Here is a 25388-nt window from a genome sequence, read left to right as displayed (position 1 = left end):
GTTGATATTGTAAGAGCACTGCAGCTTTCCCAAGTATTGTATCGGTCTATGTCCTTCATTCAAGTTTTAGTATTTCCAAACTAACTCCCCAGATCCTGATGCCATACTTCAATTACTCACCATACATTTTCATGGTTTATCGTTTTTAAAAATCAGTATGGCTCCTATAGTTAATATGCTAATAAACACCAGTGCCTGAAGTTAAGAACCAGTGCAAATTTCACAATAATATCTTCTAAAATGCTGACTAAAAGCATGTACAGTAGAGTCTCACTTATCCAACACTCGCTTATCCAACATTCTGGATTATCCAACGCATTTTTGTAGTCAATGTTTTCAATATATCGTGATATTTTGGTGCTAAATTCATAAATACAGTAATTACTACATAGCATTACTGTGCATTGAACTACTTTTTCTCTCAAATTTGTTGTATAACATGATGTTTTGGTGTTTAATTTGTAAAATCATAACCTAATTTGCTGTTTAATAGGCTTTTCCTTAATCTCTTATTATTATCCAACATATTCGCTTATCCAACGTTCTGCTGGCCCGTTTATGTTGGATAAGTGAGACTCTACTGTACAAGTCAAATGAAAACAAATCTAACAGATTTCAGGTTACTATAGCTGTTTCATTAAGATCCAGAATTATTGTATTTATTTAGGTAGGATATAGGATTAATTTAAACATTATTTTATTCCACTACAAAACCAGCATAGTGAGAGCCCGCATGATGTACTAGTTTGAGTATTTGAGATTCCAGAGACCAGGGTTCGATTCCCTGCTTGGTCATGGAAACTCCCTGGATGATCTTAGTTGGAAACACCCTGAAGGTACACAACAACAAAACAACCAACAAAACAGGATCTCAATTACAATTCATTACATAATATATGGAATTTTATTTAGGTATCTCATCTTCATAACTTTCTGCAAAGATTAAAAGGCTGGAGTCTAACTTTTTGAATGTTTGGTTCTAGAAATACTAAGACGTTCCCAGAGTTTGAAATATTTATTTTCGGTATTTATATACCGCCCTTCTCAACCCCGAAGGGGACTCAGGGTGGTTCACAATGTTTAATTATTTATTTATTTACAGTATTTATATTCCGCCCTTCTCACCCTGAAGGGGACTCAGGGCAGATCACATTATACACACATAGGGCAAACATTCAATGCCCATAAACACATCAAACAGAGACCGAGACAGACAGACGCAGAGGCAATTTAACCTTCTCCTGAGGGGATGTTCGATTCTGGCCACAGGGGGGAGCAGCTGCTTCATCATCCACTCTGACAGCACTTCCTCATTCCAGGTCGTAAATTAGTTAAACTTGCCTCCCCACTTTTTTTATAAGTGGTAACTTATTTCCTACTTGATAGATGCAACTATCTTTCGGGTTGCTAGGTCAGCAACGAGCAGGGGATATTTTTTATTTTTAATTGACAGGTGCTCACCCTGCCACGGGCTGGCCTCGAACTCATGACCTCATTGTCAGAGTGATTTATTGCAGCTGCTCAACAGCCTGCGCCACAGCCCTTGGTAACAATTCAATGCCCTAGATAAAAAACAGCATAAAACATCAAAGTGGATCCTCCCCTAATAAACCATTAAACATTATTAAACACATCACATATAATAACATCATATAAAATATCATCATATAAAGACAAAGCCGTTGTCCGTAAACAGTCCTGGGTCATTGCACTTTTAACTTTCACTTTAACTTTAAATATTCCTATGATGGGCCGAACGCCTGGTTCCACAGCCAGGTCTTTAGATGTTTTCTAAACGTCAGGAGGGAGGAGGCCGACCTGATCTCACTCGGGAGGGAGTTCCACAGCTGTGGGGCCACCACCAGTGGGGCCAAGATCAGGACCTCCCTGGAAGACCTGAATCTACAAACTGGTTCAATGAGGGAGATATGTTCGGACAGGTAAGCTAGACTGGAGCCATTTAAAGCTTTATAGGCTAAAGCCAGCACTTTGAATCATGCTCAGTAGCTAATAGGCAGGCAATGGGGTTGCCGCAACAGGGGGGTTGTATGCTCCCTATGCGATGCCCCAGTTAACACCATAGCTGCAGCGCATTGGACTATTTGCAGTCTTCAAAGGCAGCCCCACTTAGAGCGCATTGCAGTAGTCTAAACAGGATGTAACAAGAGCGTGGACTACCGTGGCCAATTCAGACTTCCCAAGGTACAGGCGCAGTTGGCGCACAGGTCTTAGTTGTGCTAATGCCCGACTGGTCACTGCGAACACCTGGGGTTCCAAGCTCAGCGAGCCTTTTTGTCACATTAGATAAAAAGGCTCAAATAAGTTCCATTAATTATAGAGAGCTTAAAAATCATATTTCAATTTGTTAATATTAGTTGATGGGAAATCTTGAATGCCACCGCTCATTCATTTTCATGTTCACTTCTCACTTCTGGCCCACACAGTAAACCTACAAAATTAATCCATAATTTCCCTATTAATAAATAAACAAAAACTTTATTTATGGACTGCCCTCTCTCCCCAAGGGGAATAGGGCAGTTTTTACACAAATAAAAAGGCAAACATTCAATTCCCTATGCAAATACAACTATCTCAGAAATAATATACGTATAATATAATATACTTATATTACTTATAATAATATAAGTAATCCAAAATAATGACCATGAACTTACGGCAAAAGAGACATTAACATCAAAATGAAAAGTAGCATACAAATAGTTGAATAAGCATAATTATACTAATAACATAATTAACAATTAAGACATAAACCCCCAGAAGTCAATTAAAATACACAAAAATGGCTATCATGGTTGTTCTTTCTCATGTACCATAGTCTAGCACATGAGTCATCTAAAGAGGGGGACCAACACAGGAAAATTTTTACTTCTGGGGAATGCTGTTATTTCAAAGAAAACACCTTTTAAAGAAATAAAAGAGAAAACAAATACATTAAAATATGATAAATATGATATGCATTAATATGAGTTGCCTATATGGTTCCTTCTCACCAAACAGCCCATGATAATTCAATGCCACATTAGGTCAGGTGTATGTGAAGAATGTGCACAGAAACCTCTCTGGTCCCAAGCAGCTCATAAACAGCCCTTTTCTGTTGAAGTCCACAATGAGCAATACTCCCTGGGAAGCACAAGACATAATTGTGATGACTCATGGGCCTTGTAGTCCTGTTCCTAGTACTATTGTGGCAGACGAAGAGGAAAACATGGGGTTTTCGCCGGTTCAGCAAGAGCTGGAGTCTCTTCACCTGCAGGATGTTGATGTTTGTCCTCAAGAATTCAGCCAAACAGGCCTTGGGCAGAACTCCCCCCCGTTTCCCAGAAAAGAATCTTATTCCAGAGAAAGGGGAAACAGAGAAGCTCAACGGAGGAGTTTACGCATTGCTGCCAGAAATCAAGCTGATTAGGCTTGCTTCCCTTGGGAAATTCTAAGGAGTCACACATCTGGACAGAGTTGGGTTTCGCTTCTCGTTCTCTAGGGAAAGAGTTCTGTTGGCGGGAAAACGAGACCCAATATAGGTGGTTGGCGTGAGGAATTCTTTGTGGAGTCAATTGATCAGCTTCAGGAGAGAGATCGTGTGTGGACTTCGTACCCCAGTTCCTTGCTTCTCGGATCAAGTTTTCAAGCCTTGCCTAGTCTTGCAGTTTTACCACGGACCCTGCTCCACGCTCATGTTTTGCCTTTGTTTCCAGTTATGAATCTAGCCAAGAATCAAGTTTAATTCCAGCCTTGTTGTCAAGCTTCATTGAACTCTAGGACTCTGCTAATTCCCCACACTATTGCTTGGCAAAGTGTGTGTTTCGGTCAAGTGGATTAAAACTTTGAACTCTAATATCTTATATTGGACAATACATTTTTGGACTATATTTGACCTCTTTTGAAAGGTCTGCTTCTGAACTATATTCTTCACTTGTTTTTATTGATTTTATATATTTCTTTAATAAAGATATTAGATAGAGACTGGCCTCTGTGTAAGGTTATTGGTGCTCTGCAGCCAGGGTCCTGACAATAATTGAGGCAAATCTGTGACCACACAGAATCATGAGTAGAAAAAGAAGACAAACATGAGGAAAGTTCATTTTTGTTGGGTTATCTAAGCAATCATGCATGCATTTTCAATGTGGGATGGTTTATGTAGTTAGTTATGTATGTTGCTTAGTAATCTGAGCCAAGCTGCATTCCAGAGTTGATGACGCCATTTAGGGGTTTTTGCATATGAAATGGGAATTGGAGTATCCTTTCTGGGGACACACAGGAAGTGATGTACAGATGCCTCTTCCTGTCTCTTCCCTCTTCGCTCCTGCCTTGCCATGCTGATGTTCCTGTTTGTTAAGAGATATGTAGTATCCTGAACTGTTTTTTTTTCAACTAAGATGTTTTTGCCTGTATGACCATCATCATACAAGATTGTGAGTAAACATATTTTTGCTATTTTATTTTGATGTCTCTGATTTTTATTTTATGCGCATGACTTTTTAAAGGGAAAGGGAGGCTGGATATTTTGTCTTATTGTTTATTTTCTTTTTACCTCTGCTCATATAAACCCCTAGTCTTCTGCGTTTTACTCTCTGCACCAATATTTAACCATATTGGTATCATAATCTTAACAGGTTATGAATATATATTTCTATTAATTCTCTCAAGATACAAACACATATGATTATTTCATAGTTTTCCTCTTGTTCATGGGGACCAGATGCAAAGAATAAATGCACACACTGCATTTCCTTACAAAGGAAAACCAATTTTTCTTCCTGAATATATTTCAGCAGCAACCACACATGCATTATCTCCCACCTCACCCTAATTCATTCACATTATGAATGGAAAAAGCTCAATTTATCATATGGGAACACTTATACTCAGCTGAGGCACCAAATACATTGTGGGAAGTGTCTGACAGTCACCTACCTACTGGTTAGTTGATAGATGAACTAAAAATGTTAAAGGAAGATGCCTTTTACATAGGGAAAATAACTGAATTCAGTTAAGTTGTTGTACATTTTACTTTCCAGAAAAAAATCAATGTGATCTCAGCTCAGGGAATACATACATTTCTCAGCTTAATGATGAAATAATGGCTGAATGATTAATACTATGTCTATCTGGACATAGTAAATTCCTGATTATGTAACTGAAACATACAATCTTGTATGTAAAGAATCAATGCTCAGGCAATGCCATTTTCAAAATAAGCAGTAACTTGGAGCATGATTTGTTACTGTGGGAGATAGTACTGATGTCAATGAAATAATATTTGAAATATTTGTTCAAAATGCCTGATTTAAAAAGTAACTTAGAATAGTTATTTGTCTACTCAAAATGTTTAGAGTTCTCATTTTCTTACACATAACTTGTAACTCATTATTTTTAATACCCGAGTTCCCCACCTTGACTTACAGTATGATTTTGTCAGCCTACTGCATCTGCATCTTCAAATCACCTGTCCACATAGGGTGGCCACATGAATTTCATAGGTTTCTCAGGCAAGGAATACTCAAAAGTGGTTGCCAATTCTGTCCTCTGAAATATAAATTATAGCATCTGGTATTTGTCGGCAGTCTCCAATATAAGAACTAACTTGGAATGACTCAGACAGGATCTGACTTTAAAGACCAGACAGGATCTGGTGTCTTTAGGATATCTAAGCCACTTGGCTTATGGCATACATTGGGTTAATTTGATGGATTGTAAATTTGACATAACAATCCCCATTTGTTTAATGGTTCAACATAGTTAAGATTAACATCAGATTTGGTCCATGGTAATTTTAAGTTAAATACAAGGGATGTTGAAAAGGAGACTGATATTACCACTCTGCCCCGCTTGTGAACTCCCCCATGGATCTTAGTTTGTGCCTGAGGTCAATGCACCATCAGTCTGACCCCACGTGACAGTTTTTATGGCCTTTTAAATCTAAGGCTACTTAAAGGGACTACTGCTAGCATGTTTGGTATGTTCAGATACTATTCGACAATGCTCCAGATTTTTTAAAAACTTGAGTTAGGAATGCTTGAGGCTTTTATTGCAATTTTATATTAATCTGATTCTGAAAACTAAACGAATGAGGTAAACCAAAGTGATTACCTTGATTTGTTTTCTAGTTTCAAATTCACAGAGAGCACCAGGGTCACAGTTAAAAATCCTTGTCTGACGCACCAGTTATTGTCCACTTGGGAACTGCCATCTATAAGGTCTCCATTTTATTATTGTAAACCACTGACATCACAGATACAGCTCCCAGTGGTAAGTTTAAAAAGGGAATGTTAAGTTTTGTGGGTTTTATTGTTTTTAGTAGTTCCATCCCACTAAGATTTCTAGCATGCAAGACTTACTGATCCTTATTCTATCTTCAAATGTTAGTACTTTTTGAAATAAAACTTCTGGCAAACCACTTATTTTAATGCACCATGAAATTTAGGCTTCTGCACACTTCCAAGACTTCTGTGTCCTTGTAAAATTCTATGGCTCATAAACATCTGTGGAAGGACACAAACAAATATTTGCATGCATGGAAATACTGAAATGAGAGACAAACAGCTTATCAGCCCCCTCCCGCCTGACTTTCTGTAAAAGACTGAAGATGTGGCTTTGTGACCAAGCCTTCGGAGAACTGGTGCAATAAACAGACACGAAAAGATGTGTAATGACTACTGGAATAGCCCGAGCTACATTTGTGGAGCATGTGGTTGTGATGGTATTGTCCTAAATGTTTTTAATTGTTTTAATTGTATTTTATAACTCCATTTTAAATGTTTATTTTGTTGTAAACTATTTTTAAAAGCCTCAAATAGTTGGCTATGTTGTAAAGCCACCTTGAGTCCCAGGACCTTCGGGGTTGAGAAAGAAGGGGCAGAAGTGCTGTAAATAAATAAATAAATAAATCTGAATATACACATTTGGCAGTTGTGTAGGTGACATTTTTCTTGCCATTACACTTTTTTTAGCTCTTATATTCAGGAAAGCCTATTTTTTTTTCCAGAGGGGGAAGCAAAGACACATCAACATAACAAAATGGACACATGTCTCCACAGCAAGAACCAATGCTGATACACTGGAAGAGCTAAAAACAGTTGAAGACCAGATCTGTCTATCTCAGCCTATCCAAACAAAGCCACCAGACATAACAGCAACATTTCACCAAGCTATTAAGCTGGGAGCCCAAACCGATCAATATTTGGCCCTTGCAACACTAAGAACCCATTTGGTCCCTGGAAACCACTGATATAAATATACCACCCCTGAACTGTTCTGTTCTGCTGAAGGACAACAACAACTGTGCTATCCATAGTACAACTGTCTTTAAAAAGACAACTTTCATATGGACTTGGAAAAGGCACATTAAAAAATAAGAAGAGGGCATTTCCCTTTATCATCTGTCTCAGCTACTCTAGTTAATTTTATATAGTGCATCAATATGCATGAAAACTCAAGCTAAAATAAATGAGTTAGCCTCAAGGGATTCCTCCACCTTCCTTTTCCACCCCTCATTTTCTTTTTAATTGCAACTGTTATTCCATACTTTTCTAAACACCAAAAATGTCCCCTTTCATATCTTCAGTGCTTCCCCTATTAAAGTTTCAGATAATGGTTATGGTGACTATGCAAATAATTCTACTCTCTTCACTATTACTCTTAATTTTTTTACATATCTAGAGACAGGCAGAAGAGGGATGGATAACTCGGTCACTTCTCTAAAGCCCATCAGATTCCATGTAATGGGTATACTATTTCTCTATCAAGCCCTTATTTCTATGCAGGAGTGCAACATTTGTTTCTTTTCACCAATAGCTATCAAGGTAATAGCTTAAATACAAAGCTGGGTTAGAGCAGAGTTTAGGAAAGTGTATTTTGAGGACCCTTAGCACTCCCCCTGCCAGCATGGCCAGTGGCTCTGGATAAGAGACACTGACATTATTGTAAAGAAAGGAGAAAGAACACGTTTCTCAGTTAAAATTGCATTAAGTGCCATAGGAGTCCAAAGCAATAAAAACACAGCTAGCTAGAGAAAAATCTGAAATATCTATCTTTCAGAACAGAGCAAGGACAGCCAGAAGAGTTCGCCAAGAAAAAATATGATCCTTTTGACTAAATGTTCTATGAATCCAAACTTTTGTCATCATCTGAAGTCTCGGAGCGATTCATATATTTAACAGTTACTATCCTTAGGATGGGTGCTCTCTCTCTATATATATATATAGCACCCATATGTCATATATGGTATGTCCTAATACAATTTGACTGCCAACTGAAAAAAAGGTGGAAAAGGTTCAGCTATATTTCTGACAAGTGACAGACAGCTCCTGAAACAGAAAGCAATAGGTTTCAAGTCTCCAGAGTATCGCTTTCAAATATGTCAATGTTCTAAGGGTGGATCAGTTTTCCCCGCTATAGGCATCCTGCTGAGAGGTGAAGTCCCAAGAAAAACACAGAAATCTGACAGCAAGTCTTTGAGGTGGCAGGAATTGAAAGAGGTTCAAAGACAAGGCTGGTCAGTGGGTAGCACCTCCAAGCACCATGGAGGTTAGAGGTTAGTAAAGCAGGAGCCACTGTCCAATAAAACAGTGTTTAGAGAACCCACTCAGCAGATAAATTGAGGATCTGTTTACACGTTTCCCAGCTTTTGGAACTATACACTGATGCTTCCCACTGTGATTTGGTACAATGTCTCCTAGCATCTCTCTTGGTTGGCAGATGTCCTGGATCTAGATCTGGCCAGTTTAAGACATGGCTGGAAATTTTAATTAGTATCTAGCATCACAAGCAAATAAATAAACTGTTCATTGTCACAACATCAGTCCTTCTTTTGGTCTCAGTACTGCCATACTAAGACCAAAAGAATGGGAAATTTCATTTGAGTACAAATGTCACACACCACACAAACACAGTACCGATCTATATATATAAAAGGGTAATGAAATTTCGGCCTAGGACAAAACAACAAAACTACACATCCCAGAAACACTAAACTTGGCAGCACAACCCCTCATCCATGCCTCTACGTTCATACAAAAAAAGAAAAGAAAAATAAAGTCCTAATTAGAGGGAGAGGGATAATTGTTTTTATCCAATTGCTGTTGGTTAGAAGGCTATGCTCAGCCCACTTGGTCTCCTAGCAACCCACTCAGCCCAGGGGACAGGCAGAGTTAGGCCTCACTTAGGCCTCTTCCATACTGCCTATAAAATACAGATTATCTGATTTTAACTGGATTATATGGCAGTGTAGACTCAAGGCCCTTCCACACAGCTATATAACCCATTTATAATCTTATATTATCTGCTTTGAACTGGATTATCTTGACTCCACACTGCCATATAATCCACTTCAGTGTGCATTTTATACAGCTGTGTAGAAGGGGCCTCATATAATCCAGTTCTAAGCAGATAATATAAGATTATCAATATACAGTAGAGTCTCACTTATCCAACATAAACAGGCCGGCAGGATAAGTGAATATGTTGGATAATAAGAAGGAATTCAGGAAAAGCCGATTAAACATCAAATTAGGTAATCATTATACAAATTAAGCACCAAAACATCATGTTATACAACAAATTTGACAGAAAAAGTAGTTCCATGCGCAGTAATGCTATGTAGTAATTACTGTATTTACAAATTTACCACCAAAGTATCACAATGAATTTAAAACATTGACTACAAAAATATTGACTACTCAAAGGCCGTCTGCATTAATCCAGAATCATTGGATTAGCGAATGTTGGATAAGTAAGATTCTACTGTAAGGTAACGGCAATGCGTGGCCGGGCACAGCTAGTTACACATATGGAGACTGTCAGACTTCGCTTTCATAAGACAAAGCATCCCTTATATTGGAGGACTGTCTTTTTTTTTTCAGACGCTTCAATACATGACAGACCCTTCACAGGTTTCAAGAACATCTATGGTATTGTATTCTTCCCTAACTTGGTGTTCTCCCATTTCTTGGACTTCAAATCCACAGCATAGCTGACTGAAGAGTTGTGAAAACTGTGATCTAGCTGCACTATAGAGAGGACAATGATGTTTGACCCAGTGGCAGGATGCCTGACTTGTAAGGAGGAGCAGCCTTGTCATCTGATTCATAACCAACATGGATAGGAGTACTGAGCATTTGCTACAATTATTAGTCACCACCTTATTTCATATTAAAGGTAAGGTAAAGGTTTTTCCCAGACATTAAGTCTAGTCATGTCCGACTCTGGGGGTTGGTGCTCATCTCCATTCCAAAGAGCTGGCATTGGTCATAACACCTCCAAGGCTGGCATGACATCATGATGTCACTTTCAGTGGCCCTGGCTGTTTTGGAAGCAGCAGTGTTATGGTCTTGTGTGCTGATGGGTACAAAAGGTTGGTGCTACTTGGAAGTGAGCAAAGTATAGCCTCAGACTTAGAAGGTTCAAAATGGGATACGGTCTACGAGGAGCTACGGGACGTGAAATACCATAGGGGAGAACTCTAGGCATCTTTATTGACTAAAAGCCCTGGATCCCCATAAAAGGCAGGGGATTAAACAAATATATACATATACAAAGTGCAAAGCATCAACTGGCTAATTTGTGCTTTCCAGAAGAATCTCACATTTCCTCTGGTCATTTAAGCCCCCAGGAACATGGACTTCTAGCTGAGTACCTGATTGGGCTCGAATGGCTAGCAAATTTTGCAGAGATCCTCATCAGTTACACAGGCAGTGTGTTTTGTATATTATCTGTAACATTATTGATGCTTTACTCCACCTACACCTACTGTTACTAAAACTCCCACTCCAACTACTTCCAATCCTCAATCCCTGACTTCAGCTCGATCTGCTTGTACAAAAATTTGTAGTTGTATTAGTGAAAGCCTATGACTTTCTACGAAATACTATTCTTGAACTTGTTCTCTATCACCCCAATGCCTTCAGGCACATTTGTGATATTACAAATGGATCACCTCTGCTACAAAGCCAGGATACTTATTGAGCCCACTATCCCCTACTCTCGTGAAATCAGAGGCAATAGTCTAAAATGGAGGTCATTTAGGTCTTCCACTAATATAGTCAATCTTGACACAACTAATTGATGAAACCAAACTCTATTAGCCAAAACAGATTTTAATCACAACTATCAGGGTGGCTTCAAAAAACAGATAGCAAACATTCAATGCCATGCGCTATAACAAAGATAGCAATAAAACAAAAACAAGCAAACAGTTTAAAATGAACAGTTAAAATATACCAGATAAATTAACCTAAGCTAAAACATGTGGTCAATCGATCTCATAAATCACACAACAGGCTGATAAAATCTGTATAGAAAAGAGATATATATACATATACAGATAACACGTGGTTCTCCAATAAGTTAAGGGAATATAGTCAGTATCAGCAGCGTCAGTCAAGATAAAAGGCATAAGAAACTAATCATCTTCCTCACTAAAAGCCAATGTGCAAAAGCATATAAATAATAATAATAATAACAATACTTTATTTTTCTATCCTGCCTCCATCTCCCCAAAGGGACTTGGGGCACCTAACATGGGGCCAAGCCCAAAAACAAGAACAAAATATGACAAGTTAAAACATATATGAATAACTAAATAAAACACTATCAACATAACAAATAAAATAAAACAGATTAAAACATAGTAATACAATATACAGTGTTCCCTCACTTATCGCGGGGGTTATGTTCTAGGAAATCCACGACGTACAAACGCTATTTTAATTTTAATATTTATACAGTGCATTATTTTATTTACCCCATTTCTGCTGCTTCTCCTCCTCAGGGCTGCCCCCTTGCTTCGGCCCTGCCATGTGGCTCTGGCTGCCTCTGCCAGGGAAGAAGGAACGCCACTCCATGAGTGAGTGAGGGAATGTAGGCGGCAGCGGCGGCAGAAGGGCCTGGAAGAGCCAGCCACACTCCTCTTCTACCGCTGCTCCAGCCGGCCATGCCGGGAGACGTGGAGGACTCGGAAGATGGAGCAGATGTTCTGCTTCTTGAAGGAGAGGAGTGATGGGGCTGTCCTGAGTTACAGAGGGAGGGAACTATCACGGAGAACTTCTCTCATTGCCACCAACCATGCTTGAGGCGGGGGGGATGGGGGGACGGAGAGCCTTCTCCGCTGCCCACAGTGGTTTACATGTGGAGATGCAGTTAGTTAAATAGCCTGGACCCGAACAGTTTAGGGCTTTGTAGTTAATGACTAGCACTTTGTATTTAGCCTGGAAGCAGACCAGCAGCCAGTGGAGCTGCCGTAACATGGGAGTTGTCTGCTCCCTGTATGGAGCTCCAGTTAGTAACCTTGTCTGCCAATCTCTGAACTAGTTGAAGCTTCTGAACTATCTTTAAAGGCTGCCCCACGTAGAGTGTGTTGCAGTAGTACAGATGGGATGTGCCTCTAAGAGTGCCCAGCTAGGAGAAAACAAAATATACTCTATGGAGGCATCCCTCTTTCAGGGAAAACTTATTTCACACTTTTGTTTTGTTTTTAAAAAAATAAGAATTTGGTGAATGCCAAATATTCTTCAGCTCCCTTTACTAATCCTGGCAGTAGCCAGAGGGTCTCCACCTCCCACCCTTCTTTCCCTTAATGTCTGATTCAACGATCTCTTGACAGAAACAGGAGAACTTCTGCCTCATACATCTGATAAGATGGGAAAGTGTCCTGGACTGACATTTATGAAGGAAGAATTCTAGAGAGGCAGTCTGGAAGGATTAAAGTGGGGTTAGACTCTCAAGTCACACAATCTAAAATACTGCAAATGGCAGATGGATAAAAGTCCTTTTCAATGTGATAATGACTTTAAAAAGCCCTAAGACAGAAACTGGTTTCCTTCATTGGGAAGATGGCTTGCCGGAAGTCAAATATACCCATTAAAACTCTTCCAAATTCTTAGCATTCCTAGTATTACTTTCCTAATCTTTTAAAATCTTGGACATTCTCACTGTCTCCCAATCATCCAAAATGGACTATAGCTTCAATGGATGTAAATACAGTGTTTAAACACTGAAGGGGGCTTTGGTCATATCCTGAACATATTTCTCTCTAGCCCATGCCTTGCTGCTCCGCAAAATCCATTTGGCACAGACTTCTTACCCCCTTCCCTTTTGAAAAAAGGATTTCTCATGTCTGCACATACTGGCTTGACCCAACAATAGCTTATATAGCTGTCAGCAAACTGATAAGAGCCAAAATTTCTCCACAGAGTATCTTTAAAGAAGAGCCCAAAGCGGCACATTAAATTATAAGGGGGAAGGGGTCAAAGAAACCACTCACTCAATGCTGTTTTAATGTGGCATAACAAAGAAATAAATTATTTACTCTTGCAAATGTCTCTTTTGACCTGGAGATTAAAGCCCACTTTGAGGTCAGAGTTGAGACACTGAAAACCAAAGTAAAAATGCTGCCCCTGAAGTGCCAGAGATGTCTTCCTCCTCAATAAAAAAGTCAGAACCAATTCCACCCTTTCAAGCAGGATTGGCATAAGAAAAATCTCTGAGGTTGCTATTTAATTAAGCCAGGGATTCTTTGTTTGCTTTACAGTACATCTTGTAATAATAATAATAATAATAATAATAATAATAATAATAATAATAATAATAATAAATCCAAAGAGTCAGAAAGATTTTGAAGAGCAAATTAAATGGCGGAAATACGATCAAGGCTATCAACACCTGGGCCACCCCTGTCATTAGATACACTGGTGGAATTGTGAAATGGACACAAGCAGAGCTGGACAGAAAAACAAGAAAACTGATGACAATCCACTACTCATTATACTTGCGTAATGATGTCGACAGACTTTATCTGCCCAGAAAATCAGGAGACAGAGGGCTTCTGCAAGTGAAACAAACGATAGAGGAAGAGAAACATGCCCTGACAGATTATGTGAAAGGCAGTCAAGAACCAACATTGAGGGAAGTCAACAGTAGTAAACTGCTTCAAGTACAAAAGACCAAGAGTGAATACCATAAAAACACAATCCAAAGAAGAAGAGAAAACTGGCAAAAGAAGGTTCTCCATGGGCAGTTCCTGGGAAAAATTGAGAGCCAAATTGACAAAAAAAACCAAAAACAAAACATGGCTGTGGCTCACAAATGGAACTCTGAAAAAAGAGACGGAGGGCCTGATTCTGGCAGCCCAAGAACAAGCCATTAAAACCAATGCCATCAAAGCCAAAATTGAAAAGTCGACGACAGATCCAAAATGTAGACTCTGCAAAGAAGCAGATGAAACAATAGATCACATCCTCAGCTGCTGCAAGAAGATCGCACAGACAGACTACAAGGGGCATAACATCGTTGCTCAAATGATTCATTGGAACTTGTGCCATAAATACCTTCTGCCTGCAACCAAGAACTGATGGGATCGCAAGCTGGAAAAATTTACACAGAATGAACATGTCAAGCTACTCTGGGACTTTTGAATCCAGACAGACAATAGTTTTGGAGCACAATACTCCTGACCTCACAATCGTTTTAAAAAACAAAGTATGGATTTGCAATCCCAGGGGACAGCAGTATTGAAGAAAAACAACTGGAAAAGCTGACACGATATGAGGACTTAAAGATCGAATTGCAAAGACTCTGGCACAAGCCAGTCAAGGTGGTCCCAGTGGTGATCGGGTGCAGTGCCTAAAGACCTTGGCCTGCACTTAAACACAATCGGCGCTGACAAAATTACCACCTGCCAGCTGTAGAAGGCCACCTTACTGGGATCTGCACGCATTATTCGCCAATACATCACACTTGGGAAGTGCCCGACGTGTGATCCAATACAACAGCCAGCAGAGTGTCTGCTGTGGACTCATTTTGTTGTGTTTCAAATAATAACAACAACAACAAAAACAACAACAATAATAACAACAACTTTATTTTTGTATACCGCCTCCATCTCCCCGAAGGGACTTGGGGCGGCTAACACGGGGCCAAGCCCAAACAATTACAATAAACCAAAATAAAACACATATAAGACACACAACAACAATCCAATAAAATGCTTATACAGTATCAAAGTAAAACAGAATATAGTAACCATAACATAATAAAACAAAGCATAAAAACAGTTCAAAATTTTGAATGAAGGTGAGCTGGATCAAAGTGCGATGCGTATAAATTGTAAAACCCGTGGGTGAGGTAGATAGATAAAGTGCTGCATGTAGTGCGGAACTCAGGTGGGATAGACAATGAAATTATTCTCAACTGAGGGGTGAGATAAAGTGCATCTGGAACACAACTTGACACTGGAATGGAACCTAGCCCAGGGTTTAGTTGTTCTGTCTTTGAAGGCATACCGAAAAAGTCAAGTTTTTAAATTTTTCCTAAAAACTGTAAAAATTGTAAGGGACTCACAGACAAGTAAGGTGGTTTAATCTGCATTGGACCCAACCAAATGACTATCTCCTGCACGAGTCTCATTAGAATTAATGGAACTTGTGTAGAGACCAACTCTTATACAATTCTTATTTTCTTGATAGCTTGAATGAGTCTACTGGCTCCAGCCACCATACATTGTTTACCATCAAATAACACATTAAAAACAAACATCCAAATCAAAAGATGTTTGATGGAGGCGGCAGCTGCTTCTACCAACAAGATGAAACACCAGCTGATGTTTGTAGTTTGGGAGGCACTAAAGCTCTCTGGCTGAGAATTCTGAATATCCCTCCTAAGCCATATATTCCAGGATTGCATAGGATGTTGCCATGGAAGGTGAAGTTGAATTATTGCACTATCTTCTTGGAGGAAGAACAGGACAAAAATCAATTACTTTACTGCTACTTATATCCAGTCTATTCCTTCCAGCTTGTATACTGAGAATTCCCATTTCTGTTGTGATACAGGAGAGTTAGCAGAACATAGATTTGAGATGTAATGTACTGTAAATTACAGTAGTTTACTATATACACAGAGAGCTATCTGTAAACTTACAATTCATAGCAGTTCCTGCTTTCAAATTCCATGTGTACATAATGTAAGGCAGGGTGAGACTGAGATGATTGCTTACAGTTTTCTGGGTTTTTTTTTTATAAAGAAATCAGGCTGGCAACAGATTTGCTTAGGCTGACATGGGGTGGTCTCAGAAATCCATATGTTCAGCCAGCTTGCTATCACTTTCTTAAGTTCAAATGCCTTATGTCTCTTCCAAGTGGCAAGTCTGCTGGGGTTAGATAAAGCCAGAAGAAACCTCTGGTTTCTGTAAAACAAAAAGGAGGGGCTTCCAGGAAAGAAAAAAAAGAGACACATATGCTCTCCAAGCACACATGGCCACCATATTTTTATCCTTTTAATGCATAACTGCATGGGATTAAGCATGAACACAAATCAGCTTGCAGTCAGAGATGTGTCAAATTTTCAGGTGGGTTTGGGGCCTTGTTTAGCCTAGCTGATTATGAAAAGTGTAGATTGCTAGATCTGCCCAAGGTCTTAATGCAAGTCACAGAAAGCAGATGAAAAAGGGAAGGAGGAAGCTCAAATCTCTTGATTCCCAGATTTCAATCAAACCACAAAATTCTGCAGCTTCTCATCTTTGGTTTATATACCACGTGTTTTTCTGGCAGTTCTATAAAGTAAAGTCATGATGCATAAAGTTTGCCTACCTAATATTCAAGGACTTTTCCTAGGGGCTAAAGTAACAGATGAATACATATTGAACACCCATCTTAACAGAGATGACTTAATTCCAATACAGTATGGAATGCATTTTCCTCTCAGCCGCAGAAATTTACAAAGAATATTTCAGGATTGTTTTTGCTACAAATCCATGCTTTCTGGATCAAATGATTGCTTTTACAAAGGCTGTGATAGAGGCATTTTAGAACAGTTTTAATCATAACAGTCTAAAATGATCAAAAGTTTCTATTAAAATTTAATGTCTAGATCAGGAGTCCCCAAACTAAGGCCCGGCGGCCGGATGCGGCCCTCCAAGGTCATTTACCTGGCCCCCACCCTCAGTTTTATAATATAATATTTTATATCATTTTAAATAATATATTGTATATACATATAATATTAATAATAATATGTTATACAATATAATACTAATACCATATAATAATATTAATTATATGATATATATTACATATAATATTACAGTATAGTGGTATAGTTCAATATAGTAATATATAATGCTAATATTGTGCTATGCTGATAATATAATATATTGTATGTGCATACAGCTGCTCTGAGTCCCCTTCGGGGTGAGAAGGGCGGGATATAAATGTAATAAATAAATGTAGTAAATTAATAAATAAATAATTTTAGACTTAGACTCGCCCAAAGTCTGAAATGACTTGAAGGCACACAACAACAACAATCCTAATTAACTTGATTATCTCATTGGCCAGAAGCAGGCCCACACTTCCCATTGAAATCCTGGGTTGTTGGTTACAATTGTTTTCATTTTAAAATATTGTATTGTACTTTCATTGTTGTTGTTGTTTTGCACTACAAATAAGACATGTGCAGTGTGCATAGGAATTTGTTCATTTTTTTTTCCAAATGACAATTCGGCCCCTCCACAGTCTGAAGGATTGTGGACCGACCCTCTGCTTTAAAAGTTTGAGGACCCCTAGTCTAAATGGTCAAAAAATTAAATTTCACTTTTACATTGTGTACTTTGATATGCAAGTAGCAGAAATTTCAATAAAGTTGTCAATGAACTGCCAAGAGAATGTTCAAGATGTGACAGTTCATAGTAATAGCAAACATCACTCTAGTTTCAGTGTTTTCTCACAGTAAGAAATCTTGATATATAATTATGCATTTTTAACACCAATATACACTATTCTGTATGATTATGTGTGCACCACAAATATTATAAAGGTCTATCCAAAAATATGGTTCCATATATTTTCCTACACTGGGTTGCAAATTATCAACAATGAGCACTTACTTGACAAATATCCACTTAAGCTAGTCGTATCAATGACATTTTCAGGCACAAAATGATGTGTGATGGTGTATTAAGCTCAACTTCCTCAAACACAAATACTCGTATTTGTGTTTCCTATATTCTTCTATGCTACTTCTCACCTAAATAACCCAAATTGATAAAACATTTATAAAGTATTTTCATAAATGAATAAACTACATTTATTATGCTCACACAGTTTTACAAGGAGGCCCTCCTCTGGAATTCATCTGGGTTTCACATCTGAAGCCCCGTTAATACAAGCATGTTATGCTAGAATTACACATCTGGACTAAAACAGTACAGATCTCCAACTAAAGAATAATTTATCATAAAGGGAAGAGTAAGGGTTTGTTTCTAAAACAGTGGGGGGCACAAGCAAACAACACATTATCTATTTGACACAGATTTGGAATTTAGAATCTTGAGTTGATGAAAAAAAACAGATAACTGCAGATAGACAACATATCCACACATTAACTACCCTAAAAGTAGCCAACTTTACAGAGCAAAGTTGACTATCTCTGTCTTTAGTTTTAGCCAAAAATATGAACGCTTGTTGTAGGACAAACGTACATTTGCAATTCCGCACAGCATTCAGCCAGTGAGAGCACAAGAAATGGGAAGATAGCTGAGAGTTTTCTCTTTATAGTATTATAAAGGTTTCCTGCCCTCACCACATTTTCACTAATCATGGAAGGCACACAGTGTCCCTGCCATGTCCTCCATTGCTGCTGAAGTAAACACAAAAATCTGGTTCTGCATGAACATCACTCAAGCAAGCTCTACAATGGTTTGGTTCTGATTAATCTGGAAAGACATGGCATGTAAGAATACAGTGAATTCATGTACAATCCTTTAGCTGTTGCTCCATTCCCCTCAAGCCAAGATTTTGAAACCAACTTTAACTTATTTGAAACCATTAACCATGATTCCTAGTTTGGATTTTATGGAACATTTGAGGAAATGTGCTTTCCTGGTTTGTACACTGTTCACAAAAAGTGGGTGTGCGTGAATCTGCTCATAATGGGTACCAAACATCATTGGAAATAAAAACAAGTGTATACACAACAGTAAGCAACTGAGCAAGTGCAATGCAAAAGTAAAATAAAAGGTGGGGGCATTAATTATGAAGGAAATTAATGCTACAAGCTGATATGTCACTTCTACCAAGCAATAGCTAGGGAGGAGGGATACAAAACTTTACTGTAGAAAATCAAATGACAGAGTGAGGAAATGTTGGGGATTTAAATACCTTCCAACTAGAGGAAGAGGATGTTTTCAGTTCTTCGAACCCAACCAAAATAGTCACCTGTACATTTATTATCTTGGCCCTTCGTCACACACAGGCAATGAACTAGTTTAGTCTTGCACTTAGAATTCCCTCAGCATTTTTTACTCAAAACAATCCTTGAAGAATTCATAAAATGAACTCAAAAATCAGTACTTGCACTGCACCACAGAAGTGTATCTTTTTTAAACAATCTATGATGAAAACAGAACAGAGAAAATGAAAATCTGCAAAACCCGAGAATCCTAAGCAATCTCTTCTCACCTTCACCCCAGTGAAATCTTTGTGTCAAGGGCCATCTTTAACCCATCACCTCATTGTGAAATAGCTCCATGGCTGGAGGAGGAAGAGGAAAAAGAGAGTAGAGAAAGAAGAAAAAAGGAAACAGCTGTTGAACAGGTGGTGACCTTTTTAACCCAAACTAAGAATGTGATCCACGGATAAGTACAGTTCCATCCAGGCTGGAGATTATTTCTGAATATGTATTTCACACGATGATTACACATGCAGCCATGACTCGCTCGAGATTCCACAGATGTTTTTATATGAAAATCTGGTGATAAATAGACTGACAAAAAAAGAAATGGGTGCATTCTGTGCACAGCATGACAAAAGCAGAGTGTAGCATAACCACTGGCAAGGTGTGTTGGAGCCACATTTGTTTGGGGAAAAATATACTCCCAGGACTAAAGAGGGAGGAGGACCCCTCCCGCCCCACATCAATAAGGACCTAAAATTAAATATTGCTTTTATCCATTTTTGCTGCAAATCTGAAATTTCCATCTGTGATAAATCTTCCTGGTCATATGGGGCAGCAATTGACTCCAAAAAGCTATCAAAATATTTCCCCTCATACTTAAGACAACTCATGTATCTTCTGTCATACAATAATAACTGTTGTTGTTATTATTTCTTACCCACCTCTCCTCACAGCTCGAGGCGGGGCACAACACAGTTAAAACACTTCATAAAACATGATGTAAAATACATATATTAAAAAGTATTTCTATGAATACATATATTAAAATACACAAAACAAAGATTAAAATACAGTAAACACAGCATGAGTTCCAAATGTTTCTACCTTCACACTTTTTAAGAATAAACACTGACCTTTTCAATAATTTTTCTTGTTGTTATATCCCATCAAATTATTTCTGGTGTCTGGTGATCCTAAGATCAACTAATTTAAGGGACTGGAATATCCAAGTGACAGGAAATCTATAGTGAAAACTCACACTTGATTCTCTAATAGCTATTTCACGATGATGGAGTAGTTAAAATACAGAAGTTTTAATGATTGAGAATGTTTTAATTCCAGACATCTAAAGCATTCCAAAATGAAGATAAAAGTAAGGTATTCATTCATACAAGCTAGCATTAACTAAACAGACAACTTGCCACTTTGCAAACAACTAGCAGGAGAAGGGGGTCTTTTAAGTAGTTTCACAGAATGACAATACACACCATTAAAAAAAAAGAATTCCCTTGGCACAAGTAAATTTAATCCAAAAGAAACAACATTTACTTTAAATAATGCTTTCCATGTCACTACAATTACATCTTATTTAGGTTACCATTATATTACAATACCATTAGAGGCAAATGTTTTTGAAATACTGCAGAAAATGGAAAATAATGAGTATTTACTTAAAATCACAACAGATTAATACGAGTGAATTAGCAATTACATTTAATGCTTCATTTTCATTATGCTATATAGATAAAGATATGCCAGAACCACTTATTATTTTCCCCAATATTAAAGAGAGGTTATTTATTTGTTTAAACAGAATAATCCACAGAACCATCTAGAGACAATTGTGACACTAAAATGATGTAAAAATGCAAGACTGACTTATATTGCTGTAACAGTCCAGTGTGAAATGTTATTTCAAAATTTCACAGGTACTTCTATTTAAGAGTACTACAGATCCAGAAGAGATGAACCTGCAATTCCAGAACACTGATAGATGTGGCTCTAATTTTATTCTACATTTGCCAAATCTTGGACCATTCATTGATTTAATGGTGTAAAGTGAAAATATCTATAAATCCAATTGATGTATATACACATTTGCAGTTCTGTGTATTACTGTAGCTGCTTCAGGTTATAATTCAGACCCTGGTAACATCTGTCATAAGCACAGGACTAAAATTACTAAGCCTGTTGAAACTTGTGCTCTTGTATTTGCTGCAAGAATCGATAACACTGATCTCAATATTGAACAAGAATGAGTATCAGATCACAGTTATAAAATTTCACACAGCAAAGCCATATTCCCTCTATGGTAAATAGAAAGGTAATATCTCCACGCCTCTTGGTTTTAATTCACAATTTTGTCTCCAATTAGCAAAAGTCAGAATGAAGCAAGGGAAGAGAGACCTCTTCTGGTGGTTTGTTTTCTCTGCAGTGTCTCCAACTGAATCACATGGATCAATTTAAGCATATAAGTTAATTATCTCAAATATGATCCAAGTGTACATCAGAATTTCCAGGACTTGGATAACAAAGCGCCTACCAGTTCACAAGTTTGGACTTCAAGTGTCCCCCCTTACTGATCCTCACATATCTCAGTATTGTCTTTATACATCTCAGTACATTCCCCAGGAATACCACTTACCAGAATCTCAACAGAACAAATTAACTACTTATTTAAAGTGTACATTAAAATCATTCATAGACACTGTGGAAATTCCTCATTTAAAATATGCATTAAAATAATCCTAGTGTTGATAATTAAGAAGATATAGTGAAAATTCAACTGCAATGTGCTCAGAAAATACAGCATTCGGGGTTTTCAAACTAGCATTGGTTTTTGTTTCATTTTTATGTAATGATCTAATATTCAAACACTCTGACAGGCTTTGGCACTAAATTTTCAATTTCATGACTTCTCTTATTGCGTTTTATCCCTCATTTACCTTATCTATCTATTCATTCAATATCAACACACAAGGGGCTTCTAGAACAAGATTCCTCTTCTCCCACTCTGGCTTTAATATGACAATCCAATTGTGTTACTAGTTTTTTATATGAACTTGCATGTGGTGCACAGAGAAACAAGTGCCTCACTGTTTTATGATCATAGACAAAATAATTTAAAAACCATTATATTACTGATTAATATCTACCACAATCTTAAATATAGCTAAAGTGTCTGTTAATAAGAGACATGTTTGAAAGATGATTTTTGTTCAAACACTTCTGTAATGTTGAATCTTGCAGAGTCAAGTGATCGTCCCATCAACAAATGAGGTGCAATGACCAAGGGTTCAATTTCTACTCAGATTTTAAAGGAATTTTTATATAGTTCTCCTCTAAAGACCCTTTTGTTGTTATTTTGCTAATCACTTGCAATGATTAAAGTTCAAATACATCTTAACTGCAAGTTCTAATTTTAATTGGGCAAATGTGATTGCTATCCAAATTGTTGAAGATGCAGGCAATATTTTCATCTTACAAGTGAAATAATGTCGATCCAAAAGTAATACAGAGAATTAAGTCCTAATAACTTTAGTTTACCTATTTTGCATAATTCATTCAGCAATATGCCACTATCAACACATCCCCTGAAGTACTTAATATCTACAATATGGAAATATGAAAAATATTATGACTTCCATTCCAACATGTAAACTCAAGACAAGTAAACTTGGGCTTCAACTCCATGGGTCTACTGTACCTGTCTTTGCATCTCCTCAATCTGTCGCTGGGGTATGCTATGAAGAATGCTGTACATCTCAGACATCTTCTCTTCAGGTATCACTACAGAAGCCCTAGTTGCAAAAGTGTTGAAAGGAAAACAATTATAATTTTAGAAAATGGCAGAAATATGAATCTACCTGTACTGGCAATCTCTTCATGACAATCCTGTACTTCAAAGAAAGGCAAGTAAAGCATGGATCCAGACCTTGCCTCCCATGAATAGAAAGGCAGTTTATTCCAATGGTGGATTCATGCAGATGATTTCTGCTGATCTCTCCTTAGAACCTCCTGAAAATCTACTCTGAAGTCAGAGAACACCCCCCCCCCCACCCTCAGCACACTATGTGATGGATGGTTAGAAAATGTGTGGGTCTTAGAATTAGCCTTCCCCTCCTTTTATCCTCAGCCAGACTGTCCAAAGGAGAGCCTCAATCATGGTGTGATCCAACTAATTAGAGAAATCTCTGAATCCAATTCATTGTCTTTTCAATTCACAGTTAATAAGCCAACTAAAAAGGAAAGTTTGTCTAGAGCAAATTGATGAGCTGAAGGAGAAATTGAATATACAGTAGAGTCTCACTTATCCAACACTCGCTTATCCAACGTTCTGGATTATCCAACGCATTTTTGTAGTCAATGTTTTCAATATATCGTGATATTTTGGTGCTAAATTCATAAATACAGTAATTACTACATAGCATTACTGCATATTGAACTACTTTTTCTGCCAAATGTGTTGTCTAACATGATGTTTTGGTGCTTCATTTGTAAAATCATAACCTAATTTGATGTTTAATAGGCTTTTCCTTAATGCCTCCTTATTATCCAACATATTCGCTTATCCAACATTCTGCCGGCCCGTTTATGTTGGATAAGTGAGACTCTACTGTATTAAAAGTAATATGTAGAGAAAGGCTGGCCCAGTAAAATATTAAACACCTTACTCCCAAAGATACCACATAAATATACTCTGCATGAACACTAGTGGGTTTCAGCCTATACAATTATTTTAACTGCAGCTTTCCCCCCAGCAGTAGTTGCTGTACATTCATGGAGTGTGTAACTACTACTAAGGACATAACGAGATAGAGAATATACCTCTTCCAATCCAGAACTTCAGAGAAAGGTAGAATGTAAGAATCAGCAATGACAACAGGGATGCAACCAGCCTGAAGAACATCACTCAGTACAGCTTGTCCCAAGCGGGCCCCACGTAAAACAATGCAGAATGTGGCTTCCTGTTAGCAAAGTGCATCAAAATACACATGGTCAGAAAAAGCTCTTTTCTACATTCTGGCAACATGGAAAAATTTAGCTGCACTTCTCTTGATTCTTTTATTCCAAATAACTTATTTACTCTACTCATACTATTATTGCCACACTAATAAACACCAGACTCCAAAGGATTTTTTAGTCCTATGAAGCAAGTGTTTGTGATGTGCGATAGCCTGCACTGGGGAGGGGATATCATCCACTCCTAGTTTTTCTGAAAGTTAAAATAGTGCCAGTGGATGTATCCTGTTAGATTTTGGATGAAAGATCTTGCTCTTTCTTTCTACGATTTTTAACTCTAGATCTGAATTTTAAAATCAAAAACTATATTCTAGCAAACCTTCCTCAAGGAATGCTATTTTTTTCACAGAGATTCTCCCACTGAAGTACATAAGTGGCATCCCCCAGAGCAAGTATGCAGATGCCCCTGAAATGATTTTGAAGTATCATCAATAAGCATATATCTAGATTTGCCAATCAATTGATCAGAATTAGAAGCCTTCTGAATGATTAAAATGATGTTCCAAATAAGCTAGACATTGCTGAATTGTAAACACTGTTAACAAACACCTGATATGACTTCTTCAATTGTGGGTAACATGTAAAAAGAAGCATCCCTTGCCTCACTATTCTCACAAAAGGAATAATGCCTTTTGCAGGGTTATGTCAGCTTTGACTTATATAAGCATCAGCTAAAAACAGAAAAGGACGTTCTTCAAACAATAATTTCATTCATATGCAAAGTCATACAAACTCATGGCCGGGCAAAGCTAGTTAGTTTATAATTGTTCCTTGTGACACTTAATTTTCACGATATTGCTAGGCTTTCTTAAATAGGCAAACAGGATTATATCTGCTACATTTAACAGCCCTAGTTTACTTTCCTACCTAGAGTAACTCAGCTTTATTTCTGGGGCACATGTTTCCTGCCTGTATGATACTATCTCTTCTGGTAAGGCAGAATCCTTGCTGTATTATTTTGTGTAGAACAGTGTTTCTCAGCCTTTGGGTCCCCAGATGTTTGGCCTTCAACTCCCAGCTAGTAAACTGGCTGGGATTTCTGGGAGTTGTAGGCCAAAACATCTGGGGACCCACAGGTTGAGAACCACTGGTGTAGAAGTTCATGTAAATTTAAGTACCTATAGATGCATATTAGAAAAACTTGACCAGTCTTGGGTCACAAGATTAGGGCACGTTAAACAATA

General features: G+C 37.9%; 1 protein-coding gene across 1 annotated transcript in view; it reads right to left on the bottom strand.

Annotated features, from left to right (window-relative positions):
• ext2 (exostosin glycosyltransferase 2) overlaps positions 1-25388 on the bottom strand; it is a 98355-nt gene that overhangs the window by 56055 nt on the left and 16912 nt on the right. The window contains exons 5-6 of the mRNA XM_003214625.4: positions 24010-24149; positions 22889-22982 (exon numbers count right to left, since the gene is read on the bottom strand). Of these exons, the coding sequence (XP_003214673.1) occupies positions 22889-22982; positions 24010-24149 (234 nt within the window). The remainder of the gene's footprint in view (positions 1-22888; positions 22983-24009; positions 24150-25388) is intronic.

The sequence above is a fragment of the Anolis carolinensis genome, chromosome 1 (assembly GCF_035594765.1).
Source record: "Anolis carolinensis isolate JA03-04 chromosome 1, rAnoCar3.1.pri, whole genome shotgun sequence".
NCBI classification, from domain to species: domain Eukaryota; kingdom Metazoa; phylum Chordata; class Lepidosauria; order Squamata; family Dactyloidae; genus Anolis; species Anolis carolinensis.
The sequence above is the reverse complement of the archived record's forward strand: the minus strand, read 5'-3'. Positions and strand labels throughout refer to the sequence as shown.